The sequence below is a fragment of the Zootoca vivipara genome, chromosome 8 (assembly GCF_965207765.1).
Source record: "Zootoca vivipara chromosome 8, rZooViv2.hap1.1, whole genome shotgun sequence".
Classification (NCBI taxonomy): Eukaryota; Metazoa; Chordata; class Lepidosauria; order Squamata; family Lacertidae; genus Zootoca; species Zootoca vivipara.
Window position 1 is genome coordinate 31,382,841 of NC_142591.1, and position 13,191 is coordinate 31,396,031.

The 13,191-nt window shown below is 43.1% G+C and overlaps 1 protein-coding gene across 1 annotated transcript in view; it reads left to right on the forward strand.

The window, feature by feature from the left end:
- The window catches only part of PARD6G (par-6 family cell polarity regulator gamma), a 70,986-nt gene extending 60,558 nt beyond the window's left edge, over positions 1–10,428 (forward strand). Inside the window, exon 3 of the mRNA XM_035125162.3 lies at positions 7,737–10,428. Coding sequence (XP_034981053.2) covers positions 7,737–8,596 — 860 coding nt within the window. The 3' untranslated portion in view covers positions 8,597–10,428. The remainder of the gene's footprint in view (positions 1–7,736) is intronic.
- Positions 10,429–13,191: the final 2,763 nt, after the last annotated feature.

The following is a 13,191-nucleotide window of genomic DNA, read 5'->3' on the forward strand; positions in this document are numbered from 1 at the left end:
CCCTTTTAAGAACCAGAGAAATCCATGTTTTCAAGTTAAATACTAAAGTTAAATGTGCCTAAACATTCGTGGACTCGGGCAGTGTCTCAGTACCTTCAGAGGTGTGACTTAAGAGGCCAGAACAAAGCTTTCCTGTGGAAGAGGAAACTGTTTGCTTTTTCTCCTGTCATACAAAGGGCTGGTTAGTGAAGCCAAGGGAGCCACATAGTTGCCTAAGGAAGAGGCAAATTGTAGCAGTAGGGATCCATGGGAGGGAGACCCCACTGGTGGCAATAGGTCTCGAACGCAGAGCCCTGAGGTACCCTGGAGACAAGTCCAATTTGGACACTCCCGTTTGTATGGAAGCACAGGGAGAGCCTCTGTTGTTGAAGCCGTGAGGGGTGGGAACCGGGGGATCCCTCACTTTTATACTCTTTTTACCAATAAGAAATTAGGCCAGGAACCAATTGAAATATGTGGGAGATTGCAGTCAAACATAACAATTCACAACTGTTAGTTAGCACACACAGAGTTGTGTTGCTAGGTTCCACTTTTAAATTTTGATTTTGCATTGTGTGTGCAAAATCCATAAAGCCCTGGAAATGCTTCTCTGCTTCAGTAGGAACAGGGCACGCGATACCACACCAGTAACCCAGCCAGCTATTGGGGAGGCTTTGATACTTGGGCAATGCCAGGCTGCTCTGGGAATTCAAGGAGATCTGATTTGGAATGTCATGTGTCAGGCTTAACAGACTTGCAGAAAACCACTTGCAGCTGTTTGTTTGGAAGCTGCCTAGTGTCAACTGAGTTTATTAAACTGGATGTTTTCCTTTAACAGAGCTGTGGGATTCCCCAACACAGCAGCCTGCTTATTTTGGATGTACTTTCACTAGGGAGATAGTGACAAATATTCCAGAGAAGTGGGGGGGGGGCACTCTCAATCCTTGTGTTTAACTGACAGGAAAAGGAAATAGTCATGAATGCTTTCTCTCTGCCCCCCTCAGAAAAACAAAAACTAGAACTTGCCTGCATGACAGCCTTCTGTGTCCCTGATAACCACCTTCCGCTTAGTACTGCAGAGGAAGATGTTATGGGCTCCAGTCAAAGGAAGCGCTACCTGTCTTGAACCCACCCACCCTTAAATAAATCACCTGTGATAGGCAGATGGGAAAGAAAGTCATTCAAAGCAGAAGCAGCTCCCTGCAATGCAGCTGGACTGTATACACTGCACTTGGCAATGTTTTTATACATGGCAGTTGAGGGGTGATCATGCCGCAGAATAGTTGCTATCCACTATCTTGTATCACTATCGTCCATAATTGTGGACGAGTCTCTAAATTCCAGGAAACTGCAGATTAGGGATGTGCTCTCCCGCCCCCCGCCCCAAATGAAAACCATAACTAGTGGGTGATTCCCCTTGCATTGTTTCCATAGATTGCTTTCCATCCCCACAAACCTTTTATCTCTAGTTCTGTATAATCCAACGCCACAGATTTGAGACTGATAGCACATGTGGATGAGCACTTTTGAGGAATCTAGTGAAGGCAGTGAAAGTGAGAAGGGAAGTGTTGGTGCCAAGGGCCCCTTTACTGAAGCCCTTGCATTGAACTCCTCGTCTGGTCGCCAGTGCCAACCCAGGAATTCTCTCCAGGTGACTGAGCAAGCTGGCAGACGGAGAGCAAAGCACTCTGTCTCTCTTGCCAGCCTCTGTTGCCGGCTTCTCTTCCTCGGCACCCATTCTGGAACGGCAGACTGCCAAAGGAGACATGAGGGTCCCTTCTTCACTAGCCTGCTGTACTTTTAGCCGGCAAAATAAAGTAACAGCCTGTTTTTTACTCATAAGAGCAGCAGTCTTTATCTACATCTTTATCTATATGCTATTGATTTTTCTCTAGTTTCCTCTCTGGCGCTTCCCCGCCTCCCCGCAATCTTTATTTTTACACATTCTCAGCTTAGTTCAGAAGGTTTTTCTTAAATTGCAAAAAAATGACAGCAATTTACTGTGTATTTCTCCGAATACACACATTTTTGCAAGCAATTTTCTCAAATATGAGGCATTTTTGTTGCTTTTGACTGATAAATGCTTTCCCCCCTAACACAATACACATTTTTGTGCAAAATACTTTCTCGAAGAACAGCACTGCAATTTGGAAAAGTGCACATTTTGAAAGATAGCTGTGCCTCAGTTCATTTGGATTACCGTAGGTAATGAGAACCAAATCTACATTCGTCCCATCCCTTCACTTAACAATCCCCAATACTGCACTGGAAAATTATAGAAGCTGAGCAGTGACCTCTGGTGGTCACCAACTGGAGCTACAGAGAGCAAGACTGGAATATCAGCCAATACTGATTTTCTCAAATGTTTGAAAGTCTGAAATCTTGTCTGTGTATATAGAAAGGGATTAGGTTTAGCTTTCCTAATGCAATTTAGTTTAGCTTTTCTGATGCAATTAAAATAGCTCAAGTAAAAGTAAAAAAAATTACTTGGCATTCCTCTATTTAAAAAAACCACCTGCTGGTTCTAATAGACCAGATGAGAGCCTATGCATATCAAGGCGAGCAGTTGCTTTATTTTAGGTTAACCGATTGTCACCTTTTGACCTGTGAATTTGTGTGCTGAACACAGGTTTTTGGCCTACTCTCATCAGCTGGATAACTTGGTTGCTGCTGACTTGATTTCATTGGTTGGTTGGTTGGTTGGTTGGTTGGGTTTTTGGTGTGTGTGTGTGAGTTTATTTACATTTGGTTCTTAATGCTTAGCCATCTTGGAGGTAAAAAAGGTGGAACAGGAATAAGTAAGTTAAAGGAGCACCTCTTTCACTGGATGATCAGGGTAAAAGAGCCAAGAATTGGAATTCAAGATAGAATGAACAGAAGAGGGGACAGTTTCTGAGATAACCAGAACATCAGCATCACTGTTTAACAACAACAACAACTTAGTACAGTGCATGTGAAGAAGAAAAACACAAGACTTTATTGTGTACGAAATTTGATCTGCCAGGATTTTTTGTTTGACCTTGCAGCACAGATTCCCCTCCCTAGGGGTTAACTGGGTAGGATTGTAAAAACAGGTAACTTTAACCCAAAAAGCATAGCAGCCTTTCAAACAATAAACTCAGCCCGATTTTCTTTAGCATTTCTTTGTTCAATTGCTATGCTTGACTGCAGCACAAGTAGGCTTTGGTTGGGCATTGCATTGTGTTTTTCTTTCTTTGCTCACTTGTATCTGAGCTGGGTAAAGGAAGCAGCCTAAGTCAGAGTTCACAATATATCTGTTTCCTTTTTGAATCCTTCTGTATCTCTCTGTGTTCCATCATTTTATAACAAACGATGGAGTAAGTTCCCTGGCCAGGCTTTTATCACTTTCTGAAACCACTTGTGTAATGTTTCTCTGTAGGAAAAGGCCACGTGGTGCAGATTTTTAAGGCTTTAAAAATAAATCACTGAAAAGTTGTTCTGGGTGATGAAGTGAAGGGCTTAAAGCCCTCCCCAGTTTTTAAGTTATCCTTCTGTTTACTTCTGCATTCCGTAATTGAGGTTTTTTTTTTTTTGGTTGAGGGGCACCCCAAATGCTCTTAATGAGTTGTTGGCTTCCTTCCCAAAGTTGCCTGAAGTGCTGCTCTCCTTAGTGGAAGTAATTCTGTCTTTGATGTAGTTTCCAGAGCTGTCGACTAAAGTTGCACAGTTCCCAGAAGAAATAATACCCTAGGAGTCTATGCAGACTAGAAATGCAAACTCCAAAATGAATTCTTCCTATAGGAGTCTGGCAGTCTGGTTCTCTGTGGAATCTTGCTTGTTTACATAATCTTATCTGGCTACGCTTTGGTATTTCATCTGCCAGGCAGTTCCTATAAAAAGCAGCTGTCCAAGCAATGGGAGTGGTGCTTCTGGTTATAGGGATTTTGTGTGGTGGTGATGGTTGTCTATAATACCTTGCTCAAAGTATACCTGTTTTCCTCCTAAGACCAGATGCTCAATATTTACATTCATTTGTATAAGTGTCCCTCATGACTTTTCTTAAAATGAAAAGACTACTAAGACTTAGGGGACTTTAAAGTTTAATATTGAAGGTATTCTTTACATCTGTACTGGATCTCCCCATCCCGAAATACAGCTGGTTGGTTGGTTAATTAATTAATAATTAAATGCACTATGCTTAATTGTGTGATGACCAGAATATGCAAAGCTTTAAAAAAAGAGGTGGCAAGAGGAAAAGGAAATCCCAGTTTGATAGAAGGTGCCATCCTATTTTTCTAACACTCTGTGCTCAGGAAATCTTGGAATGGACATTATCAGTCTTTGGGTTCCTCCAAACATTTGTTTGTGTGTGCTGTTTTAATTTGAAGAAAAGTCACTGTCAGAAGAATGACTCAAAAGATAAGCAGAATGCAGCTGAGGAGGTTGAGTGAGTTAAAACAAATAGCTTTTTCTTTTCCAAACGCGGTGGAGATAAAGCAGTAACTTGCAGTGGCTATTCCGACCACAGGCAGGAGGCGGCACAGACGTGTCCCAGCTTCATGGTTGCTTAACTGGAGCCATAAATCAAAGCAGCTTTGCAAGTAGTCATCAATTCATCAACTCCACCCACACAACCAGTTGCTATAACTTGTCCTGGCACTCATGGCTCATTTTTGGCATCAAGGAAACTAAGGAGCAGTAACAGGAAATGCCTGTCCATGCTCCCTTGTGCTTGACATACTTTTTGATGCCAGGCTTCTGGGGAGAGGGCACCAATTTTCTCAGCTCTGCCCTTGTTGAAAGACCATGACTACTTTGATTACTTTTTGCCTGCACGTCTAATAACATACTGTACCTTTTAGAAACTGAAAACACAAGTGGGTGTCTTCCTGCTTAGCCTCACACTTGCCCAATTTCCTGGGCTTTCCAGAACCGTATTTAAGACGGCCGAGTGTGTGAGCTATGCTGCAGAATTTTCGCCATCACTTTCCATTCTTGGTTAGCTCTGGTTGAATCGTTTTAAATCATGGTTTCCTAAACCATGCTTACGTAGTCCACAAGTCTTCTCCTGTTTGCATAACTCCCATTTTTCTTCTGAAGACCACCTTCCGATTACTTGAGTGAAGGGAGAATGGGTTCAGAGTGTCAGGGCTGGAGTCAGGTGCAGGTCAGCATGAAAGACACAAGGCTCCGTTGTCAGTGAAGTTAACTCTTTATTCCAGGAAACGGCATACAACACTTCCCAGCATGTCTTGCCCCTGTGGAGCAGTTGCCAGGACTGAAGGTCCCTGCCTTCCACTCTTTCTGAGGCTCCTCCTCTCCCAGATGTTTCCCAAGCAGTCTCAAACTGCACCTGCACACTTCTGGTCTCTGTTCGGCCCTCGTTATTCTGCGTGTTCTTGGAGACCAAGGAGGAGGGGAGCTTGTTGCAGCAGGAGAGGGAGGCTCCCTGGATTCTGCCTTAGCTTCAGAGTCTGAACTGCTCTCAGTCACTGGCTCTTCCTGTCCACTGACTGCTTCCTCTGACCTCTCCTCAGTGTGCCACTACCAATCCCCTGGCTCTGAGCCTTCTTCCTTTGCCATTTCACTTGGGAGATTTCCCGGTGCTTCCCACCACTGCAAGTCCAGCCAGTCCAGTAGCCACATTGTTGCTTGTGGTACCACCAACCTTGCCATTGGGCTGCTCTGGGGCACGATTAGTATAGTGTGGGCTCCAAGTAGCCTGGGTTTATTGATTCACTCTCCTACCCTGCACTAACAAGCCACTGGGCACAGAAAAGTAGCCATCACCATACCCTGCTCCTAGTTCTGTATACCTTTATCCCTTTCTGTAATTTCTGCCAATCCTCCTACTAGACGGCGTGGGGGAATAGGATATGTTGTGTATTGAATTTGCAGGCACAGCTCAGTAGCAGAGCAGCCAGGAACTAAGTTAAGGGAGGTAGTGACTGCTTTTAATTAACTTCACCTGGGTTGGGTAGGCTAGCCCAAGTAAGTGCTTATATATAGCAGCAGGGCTGGGGGTTTTGTGTGTCTTTTTACTTGCTTGCTGCCATAAATAAAGATGTTGCTATACTACCACTGGCTGGACTCACTATATAACAGGACTAGCTGGCCCGGCCACGCGTTGCTGTGGCTCAGTCTGTTAAATGGACCCTCAGAGCCCCCCTTCAGACTCCCCTCACCTTCATTTTGTTTGAGATATTTTGACCCCTCCCCCCCCCATCCCCCGGTTCATCCCTGTGAGCGGCCCCACCCCCTCCCTGCACTCCCCCCTCCTCCCCCACCCCTCAGCTCATCCCTATGACTTCCCCCACCCCCCTCCGTGGTCCCCCCGGCTCATCCCTGTAAGTCCCCTGGTGTCGGTGTTGGCGTATCCCAGCCTGTATGTCAGGTATTTGGCATTGGGGGGGAGCAAACAGCAGGGCGTGGTCTGCTTTTTGGTGTGGTGTTGGTGTGCCGTGGTCTGTCTGTGACGGTTGGATGTGGGGGGCTAGGGGCAGGATCCCAGTGTCGGCCTTTGTGCAGGAATGGCCTTTGTGGTGGTTATAGCATGTCGGTTGGTGACATCATGATCTCGGCTTGGCCTTGGAGACGGAGCTTCTGGCATCTGTTTCCCAGTGTGCACTTTCATCTGAGTTGTGAGTTCTGGAACACTAGGTTTTACGTGGCCAAGGTGTGACATCTGTCTACGTGAACTGTATATGGTCACTCGCATATTTGCTTGGGACGTTGTGTAAAAATTTGAACGCAATCGGTCAAGCGGTTTCAGAGAAAAGTAGAGACACACCCACATGGCCAGTTTACATTATATATATACATATATATACATAGATAGATAGATAGATAGATAGATAGATAGATAGATAGATAGATACTTGCTTCCTTAAAGATGTGCTTGCTGAAATGGCCAGGTTGTCACCATTAGAGATATTTATGGGAGGAGAAATATCTCCCTTTGCCAGGAAAACCTGAGCTCCCACCAGTTCTTACTGATGGGATTTTATAACCTGCCCATCACCAAATGGTCCCAGGGTAGAACATAAACAAGATAATTAGAACAGTGCAATAAAAACAAGCTCAAGTACACATGCTATTAAAATCTTTATTAAAATAAACAAAATCAAGCAAAATATCAGGCTGTGAATAATCACAGCTAAATAGCTCATCGCACTCTCCAGCCCCTCCCAAAGGCCTGGCAATTTGTTTGCTTGGCATATATACCCAACTGAAATAGCTTTGGCATATTATATGGATAAGTGACTTTCTTCCTTGATTTTTTTCATATAATGTATATTTGTATACTGTTGTATGTTGCCTTGGGTCCACTTGAGAAAGAAGTCTGAAAAAATATTTAATAATAACAAATGTCCCTCCATGATGGGTCTGCAAAGTAGTATTTAACTTTTGGGAATTTCTGTATGACGGATTTCATAGGTGTATTTGCAACATAACCCGATGTAAAAATTCATTAACTGTTCTTGTCTACAGATAACACAAGAAGGGCTGCTTCTGCATTGCACAGCAGCAGCCCACGTCCTCCTCCAGTCTCACAAAATCTCTTAGAAATTATGGTTTGTTGCTAGCAAGAGTTTATGCTGGCTGGGACTGATGGAAGTTGAATCCCTGAAAAGTGGGGTGGGGAGGAGAAAGATGTTCAAAGCAAGAACAGTTTGCAGCATGGGCAAATGACTACATTTTATAAATGTTGGAGATGAAATTCCATTGCTTGCTGGAAAGAGTTTATGGCTCAGTGGCATGTGAAATTCAACTCTTCCTTTCTCCTCTCTTCTCAGATGAAGCAGATTATGGTAACTTTGGTTCAAACACCTTAACCAGGAAAAAGAAAGCTCTGGTGACCCTCCGGAATGACAACCTTCGCAGACGCCCCCACGTTAATATCAGCATGCCTCAGGATTTTAGACCCGTGTCTTCCATCATTGATGTGGACATCCTACCTGAAACTCATAGGAGAGTGAGATTGTATCGACATGGGTGTGAGAAGCCACTAGGGTTCTACATTCGTGATGGGACCAGTGTCAGAGTAACTCCTCATGGACTGGAAAAGGTACCTGGCATTTTCATCTCTCGGATGGTTCCTGGTGGTTTAGCTGAGAGTACAGGCTTGTTGGCTGTCAACGATGAAGTCCTGGAAGTGAATGGCATAGAAGTGGCCGGGAAAACTCTTGACCAGGTAACGGACATGATGATCGCCAACAGCCATAATCTTATCATCACAGTCAAGCCAGCAAACCAAAGGAACAATATTATCAGAAGCAGTCGGATGTCTGGGAGTTCTGGCCAGTCTACAGACAGCACTGCAAGTCATCACAGTTTGCCTTCTTCTCATGTCCTGCAGAACTTCCACCCTGATGAAATGGAGAGTGACGAGGATGCTGACATTGTAATTGAGGGCTGTCTGGAGCCACAACCCATTCCGAAATCGCACAGCCTTCCTTCTGGTAGCCTTTCCAGAATTAACGGCAGCAGTCTTAGCCAAAGACTACAGAGGGACCTGGTACTCAACAACAGCTTGGGACGAGAAAGCAATGGCAATATTCACAAAATTCTGAGTTCCTTAAAAACTGACCCTCGTCATAGCTTGGTTATTCCCAAAGGAGGCATTGAGGAGGACGGAACGGTGATCACACTTTAGTGGGTGCTTCTGAGTGAGTGTGTGTGTGTTTCTTGTCTGAAGTGCCAACTGGAACAAATCTATACACATCCCGAAGAGAGGGAATCTTAATTCTCTTAGACCTTCTGAGGTGTGAAACACATGTTACTTTCCGGACATGGTGGTATTCAGGATTATACATAAAAGTGCTGCCTATTGCAACCCATGAAAAATTGTAAATATGGTTTCTGCTCCCAGGGTCAGAATGAGGGAAAGTAAAGATTGCTGCATTTTAAAAAAGAATCCCATCTATGAAAGTATGTCTGCTGCATGTATGGATTGTACGCTGCAATATATACATGTAAATGGTATATATTTTGATGATTAATAACAACAGACACAGTAAACATGGAATGGGCATTCATAAATTAGTCTTTGAGGGGAAAACTACTATTAAGGATTGCATCCAACAGGGTTGCTCAGTCAGGTTTGTCTCAGCTGAGCAGGAAAATCCTTCCTCTTCCTTTGCAACACCCCCAACCAAGTCTGCTCTGGCAGGTTCCCAAGTTCTCTGGAGCAGAATTAGGAAAGGGAAATTGCTGGAAATTGCTGACCACTCCAGTACATATACTGACCAAAGCCTTACCATCAGTTGAATAGCATGATTGGATGCAATGCAATGTGTTTAAATTTTGAAATTTTACTTTCTGCCATTATATACTGCTTCCTAGTTTGTTTACACAGAAAATTTACTTGTCTTGCCCCTAAATCTGGAAAGGGCTAACTGAAAAACTTTCTATCCTGAAAATAGCATTGAGGGAATGCTGCATTTTTTTTATTTTTCATTTTTTTGGAACAAAACTTTGACCAAATGATTTTGTGTTTTATATGTATATTTTTAAAGTGGGATAGTGTCATGTTGTTGCCATAATTTCTTTTTGATCAGCACCACCTGCTGGTGACTTGTAGTACTGTTGGAATAAACTGTCTTCATATGATGTGAAAAAATAACAGGCAGCATGTAGGTTGATTTAATTGATGCACCATCAGGATATGTGTTCTCTTTTTATTGCTAAAATATTTATTAGACAAATACTCAAATTTTAGTGACTGTTGGTTTCACTTTTTTATATTGATAACAGTACTGAATTTGCAAATAAAAAATAAGATTGCTTGGACTGCATTTTACGTCGCCACAAGAAGCTCATCTAAGGCTGTAATGCTAACTCCACTTATTTGGGAATAAGCCCCATTGAATTTAATGGGACTTGCTTCTGAGTAGAATTGGTTAGGATTGCAGCCTAAAATTGTCTTACTGTTTAGAATTAACTTGAATCCAGAGTCTTTAATAATGAAAGCTGGTTCCTCTTGGTACATACTGATTTCCTAATCTAGAGTGTTATTTTATTTTATTGTCCCTGGAGTCTAAAATGCTACAATTCAGCAGCATATCAAGTGTTTCAAGTAAAGTTAGATTGTTGGGATCATGATTAGTTATAAAGCAAATCAATAATAGGCTACTCCAAAAGAAACGGTTTTGCTCCCAGGCTCTGTTTTTCTGTTCTATAAAACACCACAAGCTGTTACAATGTTTAATAGAAAAAAGGTTGACTATATTATGAAGTGTCTAGGAAAAAATATAATTGTGTTACAATGTATTTTTCTACTTTTAGCTTTGTCATTTTCTTTGTTTTTTACTGTGTAGTTTTGTGTATTAAAGCGTTTCTAAACAAATGAAAATTCTTTATATAAATTATATCCCACACCTTCCACACCCTTATTTTGTACTATAAAGGGCTCAAAACACTTTGGGGTTGTTTAATAAAAAAGCCTTTTATTGTTCTGCTTGGAATAAAGTTATGTATAAGCTTCAATATTTCTTAACTGAAAAATGCCACCATCACCCCAAACCCAGGTCCTGGGCACCAAAGCCATCTCAATAAAAAATACCTTTGGTGCTTCAGAAGAAGCAGGGAGTGGGAATATGTTGCCATCTATGTTGTTTGGACTCAATTCTCATCATCCCTGGCCAGTTGCTGTGCTGCCTGGGGCTGATGGGAGATGGGAGCCTAGTAACATCAGGAGGGCTACAAGTTCCCCACCTGTGCTACTGAAGAGTGTACGGGAGTGAGGATTTTAGGTACCCATTGAATACCTTGCCACATAGAAAGAAATTGATTGTATGGAATATTTGGAAGAGTGTAAATATGTTAGGAAACTAGATGCAGGGTTATTTTACCTATACAGAGTTGCTGAGATCTGGATGTGGCAAAAGCAAATACTTGAACTTTGTGTTGTAGAAATGGAGCCAGTAAAAAGACCAGACACCGATTGCCATTGGTGAACAGATAACGTCAAATTTTTAGAGGCCCCAGTATTTATGCAGAATGGGATCCCTATAGAACCACTTTGTCAAAATCACATGGAGTTGGCTTTTGATCAATCTCACGTCTGTGTAACAAACACTTCATGATCAAAAGTATCAATCACATAAATGTTTTAAAGGGAATACAGATTATGTTAACCTCTTCTGAAAAATTAACCAGACTACAATCTGCAGTCTTTGTGTCATTAGTCCTCCTGAGTCATTACAAATCGGGGATAAGTCTCCATGCTTCTCACTTAAGGCACATAACTGCACGTGATTTCGTAGGTGACTGAAACAACGATTGTAGATAAGTATTTATTTGTGCTTTCGGTGGTGACAGGCCCCCTCTTTTCTTCCCAGCCCTATACTGCATATAACACCAGTGTCTCACAATAAATGTAACTGAAGAAAGAGACAATGCATGTGTTTTTGAAAAGAGGGGAAATTATTATTTTTTAAAAAGAGTGTGCGCAGCAGTATTTAAAGAGCCTCCACCCCTATTACATCATTAGAACCAGAACATAAACCTATGAAACTAGAAAAGCGCGAAAAATATCAATGTTTGGTCCAGAATCTAGGTACTACACCCTCACTAAAGGAGATTGTATGAATGATTCACTAAATGATGACGTGTGTACCTGAGCTTATGGCCTCAAATTCTCTTTATCTTATATGTTGCTTTATTACAAAAATGATGACTAGACTACTGATCCTAAACTGAATAGTTGCCCAACCACCCGTTCCAGAACCCACTGCTCTCAACTGCCTCTCAACTGCCTGACATTCAAACTCCCCTTCAAACCCTCATCCAATCATCACTCACCACCAGAATCCCACACTCTCTTTTCCCCTCCAGTGGCTTCCAGCAAGAGCTTGCATCTTCCATAGGACTGGAGAGAGGCAGGCCAGAACAAGGGGGGTACGGCTTAGAGTTCAGGTAGGTGGAAATGCCAATTGAGTGCCCTATATTATAGGAAAGCTTCCTTCCCATGTCCCCCGCCTCATGCGCCAGACTGGTGCTAGCATGGCTGAGAGCCAGGCACCTGCTGATTCCTCCTTTTTCTTTTCAGGGAGGGAGCCTTTCCCCAACATATACTTTGTTCTGGTCAAATCCCTGGAGAGATGTGACGACCCTCAGGTACTGGGGCAGAGGGAAGGAAGGGGTCCTTGTGAAACACGTTTGGAGAGTCTGTGGCTTCCAGCAAGTGCTTTTTGGAAGCATTGCTCCCTCCAACAGGGGAGGCTGAGTCATGGCTAGAGTTGCCTTTGATAGGGCTCTCCATGCAATTGTCTAGTCCTTTTAGAAAGCCATCCCATCCAATATGTTATTGTGGTGCATCTGATTCTCTTCTTACGCTTCCTTGCTCCTGCAAGGAGATGACTATTGTGAGATCCTTTGGTTAACATCTATCTGGGCTGGAAAATATTAAAGAATCAGAGGAGTGGTGAGCTTCCCTTGAACCACAACTGATCAAAGGCAAGGCAGATCTGTTAGCATCTTGATAAAGATGCTCAAACAACAAAGGATGGTGGTATACCCCGCAAGCGTCTCAGAAAAAGCCCCCAAGCTGATGGAGAAGAGAGCCCTTCCAAGTTGCCAAAGAAATCAATGTCACAACCGTTTTTTCCTCGCACCTCTTCCCCATGATCCCTCATGGGACCTTCTCAGACATATGCTGTGTCTGAACCAGCAGATCCCACCAAATCAAGTAATCGAGGACCTAGTCAGAAAAGGGGTGTGTGCAGTCATACCAGATATAAGCAAAATAACTAAACAGGTACCAGAAGTCACCCCAGAACTGGTGCTACTGAACACCTTCCAAGATAACAATGCCCACTCACACTATAAAGAGCTCACAACCCACCAACAACATACAATTCCAAGGAAACACCAACAACATACAATTCATTACCAAGGAAACATAACAAGTGAATAGAAAGAGAACTTCCCCAAGTGATGCTGACAGAAAAACCCCAAGCATACACTAAATAAGAGCTTAAGCTTTGCCACCCCAGTCCCTCTCTCCCATCCCCCCCCTTACAGTCCCTACTGTGGCTGTACAGACAGAAACGGGAGAGAGAAATACCAATTGCCGGAAACCGCAGGAAGGAAGAGTACTCTTGTGCTCAGGTCCTGCTACTAGTTTCCCAAAGGCATCCAGCTGGCCACTTTGAGAATAGGATGCTGGAGACTAGATGAGATGAGGCACTGGCTTGATCCAGCAGGCTCTTGCGTTCTTAATTTCAATCCGTCATATGCAGGTAGGGC